Below are 19,546 nucleotides of genomic sequence, written 5' to 3' on the forward strand. Positions count from 1 at the left end.
ATCCCTCTACTTTTGCCAGGGATCTGTCTTTTTGGGAGAGACGAGGCAGGCAGAGAGGGCTGTCTGTAGTGGGGGGCTCTGATGTCTTGTGCTCCCCTTCCTCCGGAGACTGCACTAACACTTGCTGTCTGCTGTGCTGGGATGTGGGGATGTGGCACAGTTAATGCTGAGGGTCTGGTCCCAGAGACGCAGTGAAGTCCTCTTGGCTGAGAGTGTCCCTGCATGAGACACCAGGCCAGCAGTGCGAACCTGAAGAGGGGACCTAGCTCGCCTGGATCCCTGGATGAGAAGCTGGGGGACTGCAGTGCAGCTCAGACACGTCTCTGTGCCTGCCATCCCCACGCAGCGCCTGAGCAAGCCGTGGGCATGGGGGGCCCCCCGGCTGGCTCACAGCACATGGTGGGTCAGGGCTCGATGGGCTCAAAGTGCAGACCACGGGTCTTTAGCCCCATGGTCTGTGAACAGAAGGGGTGGCAATGGCAAAGGAGCCAGCAGGAAGGGACTTGTCCAGGGAAGGAGTGGTCCCAGCATCACATCCCAGCATGTTGCATCTGGTCTCCCAGGGGATGTATGGCTGCTGCGTCCTGGGAACAGCCTGGCAGGCAGAGGCACACAGGGTGGGTGCTGGGGACTGATCCTGTCTCAGCAGGCTGAGCAGCCTGGTGCAGTGATAGGGATCCTGCTACACCCCTGATTTCTGGGGGCCAGTGGGTGACATCTGCTGCTGCTCTGACACCAGCACTGGTGTCCCCATAGTGTGTGCCTGCATCCTCTGCTAAAATGCTTTTTCACCCAGATTAGCACCTCTAAGTGTGTCACTGGAGCTACAGATGGTTGTTGTGTCCCTGCAGTGACACATGGCTTCTAGGTGTTGTTCAAGGAATCCCTCCTGCCAGGTGATGGGCTTCATCCCTTATGGTCAGCCTCTGCCCGGAGCAGCATCACTGCCAGGGCAGGGGCTGGCAGTCTCCTTCCCAGGGGTGCATAGGCTGGGTCTTTGCTCCCTGCCACTCTCCACTCAGCCAAAGAGGTGCCAAGGTCAGGTCACTGGGCATAAATCAGCCTGGCTTCATTCATGTCAGTCAAAAGCTATCCATGCACCCCGGCTGGGGAGCGGCCTCCATCCCCATGGGCAAGGAACTGTCTGTAAATGCTCTGTGCAAAGGCTGAATTTAGTCCTTTCTTACAGCGCAGGCTCTTCTCTTGCATCTTCAAAGCCTTCCTCACCATGTTACTGGGTTTGGATTTGTGTCGGGATGATTGCAGGGCCAGTTGCTGTTGGGAAAATCCTGATGAAGCCCAGGATGGAAGGGCAGGCAGCATCCCCATCTATCATGGCTGGGGAGGGCAAATGTGGTCCTGCTGTCTGAACTGCTCCAAACTGGGGCTGATGCTATACAGCCCTTCCCATCCTCAGCCCTGCATCCCTCCTCCTCCTTTGGTAGCCCTGGTACCCTCACCCTTGGGGAGCAAGTAGGCAGAAAACATCTCCAGCGAAAATGAGTGATTTTCTGGTCATTTAAGTCCCTGTGCTGGTTATGGCCAGGCCAAGCAAGAACCAGTAGCTGGTACCTGGCAGGAACCAGATTGACCCCAGTCTTCCTCACCAGCCTGTTTCTATGTATGTCCTTTCATGTCTCATATGACGTTTACCTGTCCTCCTGCAGACAGCGTGACTGGACTCTGAATATGCTGGGGACCAGTTTTTGGTATTTTATGTTGAATTTTCTTGGGAGACCCAAGCACTTGGAGCAGGCAGGTGGACTATGGATTCAATCTCAGCTCCTGTTTGCCAACAGTGAGGAAAGCCAGCACTTTTTAAGCAGACAGGAAAACCGAGAACCAAAGTTTATCAGGCAGGAGGAGCTCACGTTGCTCTGGCCCTGTTGAGTCCTTTTCTAAATCTGGAAACCAAGCGCAGGCAAGCAAGTTCCACATTTGGTCACCAGCTCCCCTCCCACGTGTGGGCAGGTAGGATGCGGATGTGGAAAACCACCGACGCAATTAGCAGCGGGCTGTGTTTCGCTTTGGCAGGCAACCTCTCCGAGCCCTGAGGCAGGCGCACTGGAGGATCCCGGCACGCAGCCCCAGCTCTGCCGCTCGGCGCCGGTGCTGTGGCTCTTCCACGGCATCAGGGACCCCAGCACTCTTCCCAGCAGGGAATAGCATTTTGAGAATGGTGGTGCCACCCAGCTCACCAGCTGCGTAACGCTGCTTCGTGGTATTTGGTGCTCTTATGCAGGCAAGGGATTAGGAGAATCATTCACTTTCCTTCTGCAGCCAGTGATTCAAGGGGGTGACCTGTAATTTTTGAAACTAAGAGGATTAATTGATGTTATCCTCCCCTGGCCCAGGCTCTGGCATAGCAGGAGGCACATCTCATTTCTGCCTGTAGAAGCAAAGCCCCGTTTGTCCGCAGACATACGGCTGATGCTTGCTGCAGGCTGTCAGCGCTGCAGTCAGCTGTAGCCAGGGCATGAAAGCATCCTTCCCTTGCTCTCCGTTCTGCACCAGGGGCGCTGAGCATCTCCAGGGAGTCGTCCAGTACCTGGCCAGGGATAGAAGGCAGGTGGCTGTGCCACAGGCAGGAACAACCTCTGGGCAGCACTGCGACTCACCTGCAGGCTGCACCGCTGCCACCAGCTTGGGGTGCAGAGGGGGAAATGGTTTGCTGACCTTAGTAGACACCCTCTGCCCTGTTACTCACCCCTAGTGCAGCCCAGAGCGGTCACCTTGGAGGAAAAGGCACATCCATTGCTGCAGCAGTATCCATGTGCCACAGAGATGCATTTCTGAGGCTGGTGTCAGGCATCAAGCTGAGCCGGAGGAGGCTTGGCGTCTCCTCCGTGCTCCCAGCCCTGGACCAAGCTGCCTGCCAGCTGTGCAAGCAGAGGCAGGGGTTTTGCTATAATAAGCCCCTGGCCTGCAGAAGGACCCCTGTCCTCCTCGCCTTCCTTGTCCTCTCTGCTTTCAGCCATGGCTGGGAGCTGCCCCCGCAGCCCTGCTCCTCGGCAGTCGGTGGAAATCCACTGTGGTACCTTAGTGCCAGGCCTAGTTATCCATCTCCAGGGCCAGAAATAAAGGCCACATGGGTCTGGGATGCGTTTTGAAAACTTCACGTGCCATGGAAAACCTTTAATGAGCTTCTGAAAGCTGCTGCTGAGAACAGGATGCTCCCGGGGCTCGAGTGGTGTGTGGCAGGGGCATTCCCATGTGTGTCCATCCATCTCTCCCTGCAGTTGCAGAGCTGTTGGGTTTGGTGATGGATATTTACAGATTTAGGACCTACCTGGGTAGAGTTAGGTCCTAAATCCACAAAATAAATAGAGAGAATCCTAAATAGAGCAAGACATGAGCACAAGTGTAGGCTGATGGCTTGACTGTGCTTGGAGGGACGCGATGGACTGATGGGACTGCATTGTTATTGCTGCCTGTGCTGGTTTGGGGACTGCTGGAGGTGGGGTCCCTGTTATCAGCCATAAATATGGGTGTTTCAGGGAAATCATAGAATTCAGAGCTATGGGCTGGTTTTCTTCCATCCCTAAAGGCGAGAAGAGAGGGCAAAACTCGCAGGCTGGAAGAGCCTCAATCTAGAAATGCTGAAGGCGGTATTGCAGCTCACTCAGGCTGTAACTGCAGGCAGCAGTCCTGAGGTTGCTGCTGTGCCCATGGATGGGGAGACAGGAGAGGGCAACGCACTGGGGGAGCCGCTGCCTCGCTGCGGGCACTGGCAGGGCAGGACCAGGAGGTGCCGGAGCTGCGGGCTGTGAGGGACCCAGCTGTGTGGTAGATCACTACAGCTGAACACCTCAGCGGTGGTATTTTGCATAAAAGATGCCGGGTGTCCTTTGCTCCCCCACGGCTGCCCCATGCCAGCTCCCCAGCCTGCTTGTTGTCATGTCATAGGCAAATCTCCCTTCCTTCCTCCTCAGCTCTTAGGACTATTTTTTTTTTCCTCTTTCTTTGGAAAGAACAATGCTTGAGGGCAAGGGAAGCCGTCCGGCTCCAGGCTGGCTTCCCTCTGCAGCGTAACCAGCTCCCGGGGTTTCCTCAGGGTTTGTTTCTCTGGGATGCTAGATCAGTATGGCAGCGGATCAGCACACCAAGCAGAGGAACCTTATGGAAATTTGGGCTCTTTTTTTTTCCTTTCTCTGGTTGGACTTTGCATTTCAGACTCAGTTTGACTTAACCTGAACATTTCTTCTTAAACACTGGGGAGCATGAAGTTCCTGATCCTGCCCTGCTCAGTGATGCTGATGCTCATCCCTGGGGGCCTCCTTGCTGTGGGAGGCTTCGAGGCCCAAGTGTTCAGATGGGTTCAGCTTCAAGCTGAAGCTTTCTCCAGCAAAACACAGCCCCTGAGACATGCTGTGCTCACCCTTAGGGCTCTGCCTCCCTGCCGGACGTCCTCCATGCTGGGGTCCCACCCCCACAGTGTCCCGGCGGCTTTGCGCTCCCTCCCCAAGGTTCAGGCTGATCCTGATCTCCACCGCCAGCCTGAGCCAAGCGTGCCCTATTTTTTTGCAGGTGAGACGCAGGACCCAAGGCCATGCCCATGTGGAGTGAGAAGCAGCTGCGCACTCACCCCATCGTTGCAGACGCCCTGCGGCCGCCGTGCCCACCCCGTGCTGCAGCCTCAGCTCGGCCATGGAGAGCACAGGTGGGTGATGCTGAGCACCCCGGGGTGCCGGGGCAGGGGGATCCCAACCAAATGAACCCACCTCATCTGCCTTCTTGTGCCTCAACTACCCTCTGATAAAATACAGGGATATCTAAGGAGGATTCATTGCCGCTGGGCAGACCTTGCTCTTTGCAAGGTGTTGGCAGACTGTGCTGGATAGATGGGAAATGAGGCACGAAGCAACTGAGAGGCAGGCAAAAGATTTGCTGTAGAGGGGCACTTCAAAAGCACCAGGCTTGGCAACATTCACATTTGAATTTTAAAGCAGTTTTATGTTTTATTGTATTTTTTGGTGTCCATTTTTTTCCCCCATCTGTGTTTTATTTTCACACTGTTTCGCAAGGTGGTATTGGTCTCCCAGCAGCCCGAGGTCAGGATATCAATGCTGAAACATTTTATTTAATTTCTAAGCCACTACTGTTTGTTGCTGGTAGGTTGAGACTGTTTTTAGATCAAAGTGCCTCGTGTTTGTGTTGGAACGAACGCTTTGATGCTCTGCTCCCCGTGAAGAAACCTCAGCGTATCATGACTGTAGTTGCTTTGATTTAGAAAAAGAGAACAGTATTTATATCAGTGTTCAGGAAAAACTTCCCCTGGTAATTAAAAACATACCCAAATGAAAAGAATAGGAAATTTCAAATAGTCCATTATTTCATAATTCTGTAGTGCAAAACCAATGAACATAATAGTGAAGTTGAGGAGCTTTACAAAATCATTGGAGAGAAAACAAAAAGGAGACAAAATACAAATTTCCAAGACATTTCCCCAAATGACACTTCCAAAATGAGAAAAATCCTGTTTCAAAGGACATTTTTGCACTGTAGTTCCTCCCCGTGTGGGTACGATGGCATGAACCATGCTGGCAGAGATGGCACTTCCCATGTACACACGCACAACTTTGCCAGCATATGGGAGTAACTGTGAACCCGAGTGTGTTGTTGTTCTCTAACACAGCTTTGACTGAAGCCGCAGCAGTAAGTACTCCTCTGCAGAAGAAGCCTGAATTGGATGAATCCTCCATACTAGCATCCTTATGGGGTTGCACTTCCCTGGGGTCAGTAAATAGGAGAACTATTTTGGCTGTTGGGCTGTGCTCAGGGATAGGCCATCCCCAATACATTACATTTTGCATTTTCCAGTTGTCTTTTATGCAGGGCTCGTATCTTCTGCCTCTATGCCCTGGTCACCATCTCATTGGACCCATGGCGCTGCAGTCTTGGGCTTGGAGAGGGCGAGAGTGCCTTGTCATGTATCTGGCCATGCTGCCTGTCCTGCGAGCTGTGACAAGGAGGCAGCAACGATGCTGTGAGGGGCAAAGTGCTCCTGCTCTCTGATGTGCATTGCCAGTGGGAACGGTGCCACATCCACTCCCCTGCATGATGGCCCTGGGCCACCACTAAAAGACACAGCAGAAAAACAAAAAATCATCTCTGTTTTTTGCTTCAAACCCATCCTGAGATGGTGCATGGGTCTGCAAGGAACGAGGGGCCAGATACTCAAAGCTGCCCCATCTCCTGCATGATCATGTCTTCATGGTCCTCTGCCCACAGGAACACTCACTGGAGATGCCCCTGTTGGTCTGACCCTCCAGTTGAGCTGTAAAATCCCCCCAGTACTTTTCTGTTTCCCTTCCCATAGCTCCCAACCAACCTCCCCCAGTCACCATTCGTTGTAAAGCCCAAAGCACCACCTGCTCCACCAACCGGACCCAGCCCAGTTGGCTTTATCTCCTTCCAGAGCCAAGGAAGGAGGTTTGGAGGCCGTGGTCCTTGAGCACAGCTCTTAAACAGTGTTGTCCTGGCTGCCTCCTCTGTTTCTTGTTGGTAAAGAAAGACGAATGCCCACCACTGCCCTCCTGTCATCCCTCTGATGTTAGGGAAGATGGAGCTGTGGCAAAAGAGGGTGTGGAGGGAATAAGCAAATTCAGGAGAAAAACTGGGCAGGTGATGTGGTGGTAATGACACCAATCCCATGTGGATGAGACAACTCAGGGCAGTATGTGTCTGGAGCTTCCTTAGGACCTGGATAAATTGCTCTTTGCTTGCATCCTTGCCATGCAGGTGAGACCCACTTGGCCACTGCTGGCAATGGTCTGGACCCTACCAGTGAACACAGAGACAGGAACCTGCCCAGGGAAGGACTCTGGGATACGGCAGCCACAAACACCTGAGATCCTCCCCTGGATCAGGCCATATGCTGGCTGCTCCAGCCTACAACTTCCTACAGAAGGAGAACATCACCTAATAATACTCTATATAATGCTTTTTTTCTATTACAAAGGAGCAAGAATCTTTTTGCAGATAGGGAAACAGTAGCCCAGTGTAAGGAGGGACACAAAGACAGGCTGTGGTGGAGTAAAGGGACCTTGCAGCTTTCCCGACAGATACCCCACATGCTTTCAGGGCTGACTTTTATTCTACATCTGCGATGTGTCGGTGTGCGTGGCCAGCCAGCTGTCATGTGAGCTCGCTTGTGATCACGAGCCCTCACCCCATGTACGAGTCATACTGAAGACTGGGTCTGAGGTTGGACTTATTTTTGGCTGAGAGCAGGATGCAGTTTGGTTTTGATGTGTACAAGGTGCATGTGGTGGTTACCAGGCAGAAGCACGGACCTCGGGTCCTTGCCTGGGGGAGCAGAAGGTGCTCAGGGCCCATGGGTGGGTGGTCGCACGTTGGGGAGAGGCTGTGAAGGGTCCTGGGTGGAAGGCAGGAGGTGAGACGCCAGCCTGGTGGCCCTGCCTGGGTTTCCCATGAGGGGTGAGCTGCTGGTGTGGGCAGCAGACCTTGTTGCAAGAGTGCTCCTTGTGATGGGTGTGAGGTTGAGGCCGAATCCATACAGTGCCAAAACGCAGAGGTTTTCTGCTCTTTCATGGTGCCAAGTTGTGGTTTAATGTTGTTAGCTTTTGTATTTAATGTGTGATTATTTTTTTTTTAATTGAACAAGGGGAAATATGGGCTCTGTAGAGCTGATGCATGAGCAGTCCTCTGCAGAGCTTCTCTACCACCACATCTCTGCAGGAGCACTTTGCTCTCCAGTATAGCTCCAGAGGCCACCAGTCCATGGGGTGGCATTTGCCCCCAGCTCCAGTGGCCCTGGGGAAAGCTCTGCCTTGTTCCCATTGAGGCTCATCCAGGCTTGAAACCTGCTGAGACAGCCGTCCTGAGGGATGTGGTGAAGGTGCAGTCCCCGTACTCACCCAAACCAGTGCCTCCTCCCCTGGGGTTGTCCCTGGGTGCCAGTCTCCCAGGGGTGCTGGTCTGGCTGCTCACGTCTTCTTTGTCCCTGCAGCGGTGGAGTCGGACATCCTGCGCCGTGTCCGCACGCTGCTGCGGGAGCTGGACGGGCATCACCCCGCCTGCCAGTGTGACCGAGGTAAGACGGACCCGCAGCACGGCTTCTGGGGGTCAGCACCTGCTGTCCCCTGGGTGCTGCCTTGCTGGGGCATTGCTTGGCCCCGACCCCCTCCCCGCTCCCCTCTCTCAGTCGGTGCCAGGGTAAGGGGACACGGGGTGGCCTCACCTCCCTGGCACTGCTCTGCCCGTTCTAACCTGCTCTTAGAGGTGCTAATCTTTGGCAAACTCCTTGTGTCTGCTGTGCACCAGCTTCAGCAGCTTTCATCCCTCCTCTAGGTGGCTGTTACATCCTTTACACCCTTCGCTCACCCAGGGGTCCATCACTGAGGTGGGACATCAAATGCCAGAGTTTGTGGTGCTGTTCCCAGCTCTGACACCGACTTGCCACACAGCCCTGTCCAACTCACTTAACACTTCTGAGTTGGAGTCTCTCCATCTCTCCCTGTGGGGATATTGATTCACCACGCACTGCTCAGCTTCTCACTAAAGAATCAGTTGAAATCCCTGTGTTACGATTTTGGAGAATAAAACTCTAGCTGACCCCGCAACTGGACTGCTACAGCCTTAGGAAACTTAATTGATTTTGAAAAATTGATTTTACTTGGAGTACATGGAATATTTTACAGTTAATTAAATTTGATTTTGTCTGGAATGAGCCTTGACATCTGCAGGACTGAGACGCTTTGTGGTCCTTCCTCTGAGTGTGAGCTATCAGCAGCCAGCATTCAGGTGCTGTGTGCTGGGACCAGGAGGAACCCAAATTTCCCAGGGCAGGTGGTGAAAGCAGGCAGTCATAAACAGAGCAACAGAGGGAACAGGAAACAAACTTCACATCCATTGCCTGCCTTGCTTTTCTCCAGCCCCCCAGTTCTAGCATCTCTAGGACCTTTTTCCAAAGGTTTCCCAGTATTAGAGGTACAACACATCGATGCTGCATCCAGAATCAGGGCAGCAGCGTGACTTGTCCCTTGCAGAGGGTCAATGATTGAAGCGGAGGGCAGAGAAGCCTGGTTTAGTTCTGATAATGATGTCAATGTAGCATCCCAATAAATGATTTTTGCAGGAACAGTGCCCAGGTCTCTTGATTCCTCTATGAAACGCTGCCCCTGATCCATTGCTGCTCTTCCTGGCAACCTGATTGATCTCTTTCTTGTCTTTCACTTCTCAGGGATGCTGCGATGGACCCTGCATAAAAAAATTGACCAGAATCCCAGTAACAGCTCCGTTCTGGTCCAGATCCTGGTGAAGGAGCTGGAAAGGGTGAGTGCTGCCTCAGAGACATCCCCTGAGTGCTGGGCTCAGACCCTCCGTGGCATGTGCCTGGCTGTGGGGCCCAGGGGAGAAGAGGGATGGGGACTCAATTCCACCTCAAACAGAGGTGTTTTTAGGGGGCCTTGAGCCTGGCTGGGGACAGTGGCTTATGGCACAGAGTGAAAAACTCTGTGGGACACAAGGGCAGAGCTATAGCTCATCCCCAGCTGATGGCTGCACGGACCAGGGTTTGTCCCAAAAGTGATGGTGAGCCTCGGGCGGAGTAGGGAACCTCCACGGGCTCCTTGAAGCTGCAACAGCCAAAGGCAGATGGCCTTTGCAGTTTGCAAATAGCACAGTGCAAAACACTTCCGACCACCCCCAAATCTCCTTCCTCCCACCCCCAAATCTCCTTCCTCCCACCCCGGCCCGCTGTAGTCACAGGTAGAGTGGAAATTTCTCCTCCATGTCACTCATTTCCGCCCCAGAGGGTGTCAGAGCAGAAACACCTAACCCAGTATCCTGTCCTGAGAGCATCAGATGGAAACTTTGTGATGGATTTTTTGTTTCATTGATTTGTCTTGTCATTTTCTGGTCTTGTGTAAACCTTTAGCACCCTCAGCATCCTGGTGCGACCTGGTTTGTGGTTTGGTGAGATGTCATGTGTAGAAGTAGCACCTTTTCTGTCTTATGAGCCTGCCTCATTTTGCCCAGTGTCCTCTCATTCCGGGGAACAAACAGCCCATGTGCCCCCTTAACCTCCTCCTCCCCACCCTGGTGATGAGCCCCCGCTAGTTATCCTTTGTGCAGAAACCTCCCCGTACCATTTTCTCTACCTCTTTGCTATTTCTCCTTTCAAGCTGGAAGGATGGAGCTGCCTTGCTCAGCATTGCTCAGCTCCTGTGTCTCCAGCTAGCTGCTGCTCAGCCCCGGGGGGGCCAAGCACCCTCTGCAGAGGCTGTCACCTCTCTCTGTCAACACTCCCATATCATACACTTGAGCCGTGTCAGCCCAGCGTAGATCCCTGTGTACACATCGCAGGGCTGTGATCATCGAGCAGTTACTCCTAATCTTTGTTTTCTGCCTTTTAAGCAGCTCTGAGGCTATTTGCAGGCTGTCTCTCTCACGCTATGGCAGTTTAGCTTCCATCAGTGCCTTGGGGAGGGATCTTATCAAGTGGCTTTTGCAAATCCAGATAGACAGGAACACCCACATCACCCTTGGCTATGGATGCAGGGATTCCCCCAGAGGGCTTGACGTCTGCTTTCCACTGCAAAAGCCATGTCAGTCCCTTCCCCTTATCCCTATTATGGCTCTGCTACTCTTATCTTTCCTTGCCCAGGAGGGATGTCAGGCCTCCTGGTCTGCAATTCCCTTCATCTCCCTGAAGATCATCTTTGAAATCAGTGTTACTTTTTTTTTCTTTTTTTTTCATTCCTCTGGTACTGCAGCAGCTCTGAGCAGTCAGTACCGACCGCAGATGATAATTTAGCAATTTCATGCTTGAGTTCCTCCGGAGCTCTGGGTAAATATCAGCTGGTCTCAGCAACTCAGTATTACTCATTTTATTGATTGTTTCAAAGCTTTGCTGCCATCAGTTCCATTGAACTAAGATCCATCAGCACAGCAGCCCTGAAGAAAGGTACCGGAAATAACTTTGGGGTGGAAATATCTTTCCCAGGTTTATCCAGGGACATTCCTGTTGCTGGAGCTGTTGTTAGAGCCAGACCAGGCTGCAGGGAGGGGCTGGAGCTGTGTCAGCTTGAGCATCTATCTAGCTTCCCATGGGCCAGGATGGGGATGCAAGAACATCTCTCCTCCCTGTTCACTCTGGTCTCACACCCACCAAATGTAAGACAGGCTTTTCCCAGGGGGTTTGTATTTCCACATGAGTTTTTACAACAGAAAGAAGCTCCTTCATGAGCTCAGTTAGAAACTTTTGCTCCCCCTCTCCCACCATGGCTGCTGCGTATGCACTGCAGAGCTGTCAGTGTGCAAACCATGCTCTCGCAGCAGCTCCTGGAGCCTTCACATCCCTACAGCAATCTCCAGCCCTGCGGTGCGGCAGTGGCCACGGCAGCATGGTCCTTCCCCCACACCTCTCCCCAGGGCCTGGCTCCCGTGGGATGCCCACCATGCAGGACCTGTCTGCCCCGGGGACATCCTGCCCACCCTGATGGCCTGTGGAGGGATCCCAAACCCCACCTTGACCCAGGGAGCGTCACCCCTAAGCCAGGGCGAATGCCCGTGCTCTGCTTGTGTGTCTGAGCTGCTGAGCAGACAGAACCCAGCACATCCCGGGGGCTCCGGTGGCTCCCCCGGCTCTGGTCTGTGCTGCTGCCAGTCCTGCTGCCCATCCCAGCATCCTGCCAGGCGCTGCCTGCACTGACTGTGCCTTTTGGTTCCACAGGCGGAGCGAGGTGACTTCAGACATTACATCATCCCCTTGCTGCACACGCTGATGTATACCTTGATAAAGGTAACCTACCATGGGCTTCGCTGGGGCAAGATCCAGGGAAATCAGAAGCCATGGAAGGGGGCCACCCGAAGTCACTCAGTGCCTATTCCTGTGCTGAAATATCCCAGTACCTGCCCAGCAAAGCCCTGGGACTACCACAGGTGGACCCAACTGTGCATTTCCCAGTGTGCTGTTTGATGGCTGAGACACTGTCACCTGTGACATGTATGAGAGTGACAGGTCCTTCCAGCCGACCCCCTTTTCTGGAGGTGTTTAGGTGCCTGATGGTGCAGGAAGTCACAACCTGGCAAAAATGTGTGCCCACAGTCCTTCACTGGGTATTGCTGGAGGTTTCCAAACCATTGTAGGGCCTGATTCTCCTTCATATATTGCATTTAAATCCATATTGAATTTGGTGTAGCTCTGTGCCCTCCCACCTTGGGGTCTGTTGTGGGGAGAGCACCATTAGGGATCACTGCCTGTGGCATCTCCATATCTGCCCCTTTCTCGCTCCAGGCTCCCTGCATCTCTGACGAGCTCTGCGGCAGAGTGTATGATTTCTGTAAGAAGCTGCTCACCCTGCCCAAGCCTTTCTGCACCATCGGTTTGGACTATGCCATCAGGCTGAAGATGGAACGGACAGCACCAGGTATGAGGGCTTCTCTGCTCTGCCTCTGTATGGCGTGCTGAATGGCTTGGGTCCTCAAGGCAATCGTAGTGGGGGTTTGGGGGAATTTCCATACCTGAGCTGGCCTTTGCCTAACGCAGTGAGCCATGGCAGGGTTTTCTGCAGGGGGCTGGCCAAACACTTGGGGGTTTTAGGGGTGCATTTGGATGGAAGGGTTCCCCTCTCCTTATTTCAGGCTGCTGATCCTTAGTTACTAGCTGAAAACCTTGGGGTCCTCCTGCTGTCAGTGTAGGCACCACCAGAGTCAAGTCCAGCCCATATAAGGCCAGGTGTGTATATATATACACACACACACACCCCCTCTGTCTATATGGGAAACAAGGTGCTTATGCTGCTAGCCTGGGCATCTCAGTAAATTTTGTGGAGGTCTCCTTTTTGCAAAGTGAAGTCTCCATCTGAGATTGAATTGCAGGCTGTCCAGCATGGGCTCTTCCTCCGCTACCTATGCATCAGGTTTTAGACACTAAAACGTCATTGGTTTCTGCAGAGAACAGTCCCTTTTAGATAGCAAGCCAGGGGACAACTCTATTTTCCTTTTTCTCTACATTGCTCATTAAAGTTCTTCTTGTTAAAGTTTTCTTTAATAAAAGTCTTTAAAAGCAATCCTTAAAACAGTGCAAGGTACAGATACCTTGTGAGGTGGAGGTAAAATATGAGAAACCTGGTGGGAAATTATAAAGTGCCATTCTTGGTAGTCTCAGCCCATCACCATCAATCACCCCGACCACTTTCCCCAGTACTGCTTTGTCTGGAGCTCCAAGGTCCACCTTTATCTCACCTGACTTCTGGTAAAAGGATGATTCAGTGGGGAGAGATGGGGATCTCCAGTGGGGCTTCCCTCAGAGCACCACAAGGTTCACAAAATGATTGCACCTGAGCAATGCGGGGTGGATGTATCTTCCCTACCCCAGAGCTGGGTGAGGGTAAAGTACATCTCTCCCGATTCAGAAACACGTTGTGCTCTTCATATCCACCCAAACGCTGTCCCACAGTGTGGCCCGGAGGCCGGGAGTAGAGCTCTTCTTCTGGCTTCCGACTCTGCTCCCAAGCTCATAATCCACTAAACAAAGGAAGGGAAATACAGGAAATAATCCCTGAATAGAAGGGGTTTTCTTTTTATGTCGCATGGCCTATCTTTGTCCTTGACTATTTTTAACTCTGGGCCTGATTCTTGGCTCTTTTACATTGTCACTCCAGCAACGGGTGTTCGCCAACTTGGCAGACCCACCATCAGCCTCTACAACCAGGAGCAGCACCGAGCTGCTCTGGTGAGTTGTGTTGTTATTTCTCATGCTCTGACTCCTGCATGTTTATCTTCTTGCATTTGCTAGGTACGTTGTACCAAAGAATGGTCATTTCCGAACAGAGTCTCAAAAGCGATCCGTATCCTTATCAGGAAAAGTGAGTAGTGCTTCTTCGAATGTGTTGTTACTTTTATTTCTTTTATAGTCTCATAGTGAAATCTGTCCTTTTCCTGCGCTCTGAATTAATGTTGGATGGAACAGACAATTTGGACATAAACCACGTGGCAGTATGTGGTCTTGGGGAACACAGTTTGGTGGCATCCAGTGCCTCGCTAAAATGAGCTTTGCACTAGGAGGAGCACATTCCTTCCATGTGTCCCAATTTATTTATGTGGTCCTGGGAGGCAGAGAGCTTCCCTTGGTGGGGAGACAGGGCAGAGAAGGGGAATATCAGCAGCAACCCTTTTGTTCTGCGTGGGATAATGGAGACGTGAGCTGCTTGTGCTAGCCCTGATGTCAGTAACGGGGAGTCCTCATCTCATCTCATGTCCCTCTTTTCCCACCCTCCTGCCCCACGCAGGATTTTCATCTTTGCCGATCCAGAGCTGCTCTCTGAAGCCATCTGCAACGCGCTGGTCACTGACACAAAGGCAGCTCAGGTCTCCCAAAGTCCCCGGGCATGCATGTGCTACGTGATCATCCACGCCATGCAGGCAGCCCTGGGCGAGGGCTGTGACGTTAGCGGCTTGAAGGCGAGCCTCCAGGTAACTGGCAGCACTTCTGCAGCACCCTGTGTGGTTTTCCAATGGTCCTGGTCTTGCTGGGCACCTCAGAATGTGGGAAGGCTTTTTGGCAAGTGGAGAGACCCCCCCCAGTTCCTCACTGGTGGTCTCCATCTCCAGTAGCCCCAGTGTTACTTCCAAAGCTGGGCTATGAGCAGAGCTGGTGTTAAACTAAAAAATTCTTCAAATATAAGAGTTGGTGCAGCAGGAGCCAGAGGTTTTGAATCTTCAGTTTGAGTCCTCAGTTTTGCACAGCAAAGCTGGGCTCTGCGGCTGGAATATAGGCTCCTCTGTGAGCCACTGGTCATTGCAAAAACAACTCAATGGTGGAAATGTTTCAACCAGTTTTCTCCAAAACCTCCTTCAAGGAGCTGTGGGGCCACAGTAAGACAAATGTCTGGTTCAGAAAGGCAACTTTGCAAGGGCTCTCAGTGATTTCCACTCTAAGGACACCTTTGTGTGTCTGCTGTCCCCATCTCCTGAGGGTCACTTGAGCTGCCGGCTCTGCTGCTGACTGCCCAGGCTTGTGGCAGCTGGGAGCACAGTGCCCATCAGCTGCAAACCTGCCAGAAAAAAGCTTTAAGCAGACAGTACAGCCAGCATCTTTCCTCCTCCAGCCTTCCCCAGGGACAGGAGGACATGTGTGTCCTCTGCTGCAAAACCAACAATTTTTGCAGGACTCGTTTGCCCTCTTTCTGCCCCCTTCCGCTGCCCTGCCCCTGGAGCATCTCCTCTTTTCACACCTCGGGGTGTTAATAGCTGCTCCTTGCGACAGGATATGCCCATGAGCGACGTTGAGCACTGGTTCCGGCAAGTGGTGGTGGCAGTCGAGTGTGCAGGAAACGAGGCGAGCGCAGACCGCAGCCAGCACGCAGCAAGGCTGGAGAAGATTTACTGCGCCGTCCTCAGCTCCTTGCAAGCAGGTGAGCTCCTGGCCAGCCACGCACAGAGGGTTAAGGGAGCCGTGCAAGCTGGCAGGCCCCTGCCTCACTGCTGTGTCCTCGCCATTGCCCTCCTACAGTTGTCCATCCCCACCTCCCATCTGCCTCCACTTTAACAGCATCCATCACCGGGATCAGGTCCTTGCAGCCTGGCTCCTTGCAGTGACCTGATGTCCAGGATGGCAAAGTGCATGTGGCAGTGGAATGCAGATTTTTCACCTGAGGAAAGGGACTGTGGCAATCTCTGCTGCTAATTCAGCTGCCCTGAGGCCCAGAGACACGTCTCTGTCATTTACAAAGGGTGCCGTAGATGTCAACCAGGGGAGGTTGGACAGATGCTCTAGTGCTCTGCTGGTTTAAGATACACCCTGCCATGGCCTAGACTGGGGAGAAGCTGTGTACCACTCCTTGAAACCTCCTTGTACTGATGTGATGGACAGTGGTACTGCCATCTCCTTCCATCCCTGGCAGTGCTCTGTTCCAGCCTGGTGCCATCAGGGCTACGCAGACTATAACAAACATCCCCATCCATCACAGCTCCTCACACAAATCTGCGGTAGACCAGAGGGAAATGGGTGTCATGTTTTCCTTTTCTTGGCTAGTCCTGGTGGAAGGTCACTGCACCCCAACCCCCTCTCTGGAAAGAGCTGGAGATTGTCCCAGTGCAAGATATGGGAAGGAACAGTGGTGCAGGGAGAGGAGTGGGACCATCTCCTTTTGGTGCAGTGAGCTATTAAATTGTCTCACTGCTTCTCACAGAGCCATAATGGGTTAAAAATAGGCAGCAATGGTGGGGTCAGAGGGCTCTCTCGCATCTCAGCTGACATCACCATCGGAGGTCCTGTCACATGCATTGGAGGCCCAGTTCTAGAAGAATGTTTTATTTATTCTGCAATCCCTCTGCTGTCTGCAGCAGAGCAAGATCCTTCACTCACCCATGCCTCAGTTTCCCCTTTTTCATTTCTCCCATTCATCAACAGAATAGGTACTTTCTTATGGCTCAGTTTGTGAGAGCAGGGGTCTGTGATTACAGCCTCATGTCTGGCCAGAAGGCAACCAGGGTGGGAAAGCCCTTGGGGCTCAGCACGGGCTATCTCAGCCAACATCTGAAAGCACAGCACCAGTAGGGGTTCATGCACCTGTGCGGGAAAATTGCTCCTGTGTGTTACAAGCATCCTTGTTTCCCCCAGGCAATGCTCCCCTAGGAGGGCTGCAGGGTACCCCTCTGCCTAACCCCAACATCAGCTTTCACCTCTGGACAGAAGACGACCAGCTCTGTGAGTGCCCCAGGGGGGCTGTGGGGAGTTTGGATGGGACGGTGCCTGAGGCTGGGAAGCCTGTGCAAAACATGTCATTTAGCCCTGATTCTTGAGCAGTGAGTTTCATAGCCATCATCCAAGGGCCAAGCTCGTGGAGGTTCGTGCCGACTGCACCAGCCTTCCTTCTTGTGGGGTGTCAGCGTCAGATCAGGGGACTGGGGGGGAGAGGGGCAAAGGAGATGAGGAGAGGACGCCTGTGGGACAGGCTGCAGCAGGATGTGCCCAAAGTACCTTATTTGAGTGATATTGAGCTCTCTTCATGGTACAATGAGAAATGGGACTGAAAGACTGACTCCTCTTGGACCTGCTGGTAGAGGTATTGGCCCTACAGTTTGCATGAGAAGAGGGGAGCCAGGGCAGGACTAGGGCTCAGCCTGGCTTTGGTTGTATTTCCCTCCCCGAGCTCCCTTCTGCCCACAGGGAAGGAATTGGTGCTGTTCATCCGCCCGCTGTCGCAGAGCTGTGAGCCTGACTGCCTAAGCCAAGACCTGGACAACTTCGAGATCCAGGACATAATTTCGGACTGCGAGTGCTGCAAGCAGACCCGCTTCTCCGTCCTCTCCACTGACAGTGGCATCGAACGAGACCTGCCCACGGCAGTTGAGGAGCCCTTCACCCCTTGCAGTGCCGAAACGGAGCAATCCCGTCTCCACAGGAAGGGTGGCATTAAAAAAAAGCCATCGCCACTGGAGAACGTGGCCTTCTTGCAGGCTGGCTGCAATGGTCCCGGGGCAAAGCCCCCGGTGAAGCTGCAGAGGAGACCAGGCATCCCCCCAGTCCCTGCAGCCCCGCTCCAGAGGCTGCACACTGCCCGCATCGTGCTGCTGGGGGATGACCGCATCCTGGGGCGCCTGGCCCAAGCTTATCACTCTTTGAGGTAACCGGTGGCCACAGCCTCTTTGGCTCTGGGGAAGGGAGGATAGAGTGGGGGGCTTTGCTCTTGAGTCTGTTGAAGCAGCCAAGGTGGCTGGGGATGGGGTTGGGCTCGAGCGTTACCTGGGACAGGATGGGACCCGGGTGTTTTCCACCCAAATGCATCTGACTTCACTGGCTGCATGGGATCATTTGGCTCTGTTAACCCAAATGATGTACGCAGCGAGTTATTCCCTTCTGTCCATTGAATGGGTTAAATGAACAATAAATGAGGTAAGGTGTTTTCCTATGGAAAAGGGAAAAATCCTAAAGAAAAGCTGTTTTCCAGCTAGCTTTTCCCAGCTGGTTCACCAGGCCAGGAGAGCAGTGTGGGTGGGTCTGGGTCGTTCTGCTGGCAGCAGCCTGGGGAGCAGAGCTGGGTGCAGACGAGACCACCGGTCCCAGCCAAGAGCCTGTCTGCAGGATGCCCCTTACCCCCATCATCTCCCCTTGCTCAATGTGGGAACCTGGGGGCATTATGCCATCCTGTCACACTGGGCAAAGGAGGTGTGCGAGGAGGGCACATGCTCCTGTTGCAGAGTGGCTGCAGTCTCTTGGCACTGTCCAGCCTTGGCCAAGAGCCATGTTCTTCCACCTTCCCCTTGAGACACAGCTATTTATTTTTCCATTTCAAGGAAACGAGAAACACGGCGAGTTTTCCTGACTCCCAGGCTGAACCTGCAGTTCTACTACATCCCGGTTGTGACAGAGCAGCCAAACACCTTGGCTGTTACGGTGAGTCTGGGCTCGGCAGCTCCGGGCGCTGCCGCCGGCTGCCAGCAACTGACGGTGTTTTTGGAGGAAGAGCAGGGGGGTTTATAGGAATTCACATCCATTAATGCCTTGCTCCTAGAACAAGGAGGATGGGAGCCAAGACAGGGTAGCTTGGCTCAGTTTGCAGGTTGGATTCAGGAATCCATCAACCCCAAGAGACATTCAGGTTGCTTCAACTACCCTGATGGGTGATAACTCACAGCCTAGAAATGGTATTCAGTTTTGCTTCTATAGGAGGATTGAGGGAGCTTTGGCAAAGGACCGATGCTTTTCTCACCTCCAAAATGGTTAGGGGAAGCAGCTGCCCCTTACTGAGGGCTTTGCCTGCTGGTCATGGCCCCAGTTTTAGTTCTGCAAGTCACTACCTTGCAGTTTATCTTGGGCACATGTCTTCCAGTCTGACACCCTCAAGACAGCAATAAATAAACAGTTGCACTTTTCATGATATTTTTAAGCTGGCCCAGATCTTGCTGTGAGTCCTGACAGACGTGCCATTATAAAAATGTGTATTTCTTCTTTTCATCCTTCACTTAATTTTTGTTCTTGAGCACCTGCTAAATAAGTGCTGCAAGAAATGTGTTGCCATCTTCTCTGGACCAAGCAGGGAATGGGGAGGGATGAGGGAGCTGCTCACACGGCATTCGTGCACCAGCTCCCTCTGCCTCCTCTAAGGCTCCTGGTATTTTGATCATACTCTGAGCTGTGTGTTTCTCTTGCAGGACCACGCTGCCACAGGCCAAGAGGACCTCTGCGAGGTGGCCGGGTACCTGGGCAGAGCTGACCCGTGGTACGAGAGCAACATCAACACGCTGTGCCACATGATTCCCAAGCTGGCCGCCATGGTACGAGGGAAACCTTCCCACCTCCCCAGCCTGGCCCATTTCCCAAACACATCTGCCATACCTGAGGATGAGCTGGTGTCCTGCAGGGCTCCTCTGTGCCCCAGATAGAGGCTTTTGCCTTGCAAACCCACCCCAGGGCCCGGCAGCTGGGAAGGTGCATTTGTCTGACACTGCCCCAGCCCACAAGACCCACTTGGTGTGATGGGTTTTTTTGGCCAAAGGACAGGAAATGGCAGATTTCAAGAAAGAAAATGTAAATGAGGCATTTGCTGACATACCCCCAGCTCTCATTTCCTGG

At 53.0% G+C, this 19,546-nt stretch overlaps 1 protein-coding gene across 3 annotated transcripts in view; it reads left to right on the top strand.

The window, feature by feature from the left end:
• Nucleotides 1–19,546, top strand: part of PIK3R6 (phosphoinositide-3-kinase, regulatory subunit 6) — a 36,064-nt gene that overhangs the window by 9,016 nt on the left and 7,502 nt on the right. For all 3 annotated transcript variants that reach the window (XM_010579441.1, XM_010579442.1, XM_010579440.1), the window contains exons 2-13: nucleotides 4,528–4,660; nucleotides 7,973–8,056; nucleotides 9,206–9,297; nucleotides 11,699–11,767; nucleotides 12,263–12,395; nucleotides 13,766–13,835; nucleotides 14,259–14,442; nucleotides 15,236–15,383; nucleotides 16,592–16,678; nucleotides 17,141–17,597; nucleotides 18,268–18,367; nucleotides 19,126–19,248. In XM_010579441.1, coding sequence (XP_010577743.1) covers nucleotides 4,648–4,660; nucleotides 7,973–8,056; nucleotides 9,206–9,297; nucleotides 11,699–11,767; nucleotides 12,263–12,395; nucleotides 13,766–13,835; nucleotides 14,259–14,442; nucleotides 15,236–15,383; nucleotides 16,592–16,678; nucleotides 17,141–17,597; nucleotides 18,268–18,367; nucleotides 19,126–19,248 — 1,560 coding nt within the window. In that variant the 5' untranslated portion in view covers nucleotides 4,528–4,647. The remainder of the gene's footprint in view (nucleotides 1–4,527; nucleotides 4,661–7,972; nucleotides 8,057–9,205; nucleotides 9,298–11,698; nucleotides 11,768–12,262; nucleotides 12,396–13,765; nucleotides 13,836–14,258; nucleotides 14,443–15,235; nucleotides 15,384–16,591; nucleotides 16,679–17,140; nucleotides 17,598–18,267; nucleotides 18,368–19,125; nucleotides 19,249–19,546) is intronic.

Source organism: Haliaeetus leucocephalus, unplaced genomic scaffold, assembly GCF_000737465.1.
Source record: "Haliaeetus leucocephalus isolate CR32 unplaced genomic scaffold, Haliaeetus_leucocephalus-4.0 Scaffold657, whole genome shotgun sequence".
NCBI lineage: Eukaryota > Metazoa > Chordata > Aves > Accipitriformes > Accipitridae > Haliaeetus > Haliaeetus leucocephalus.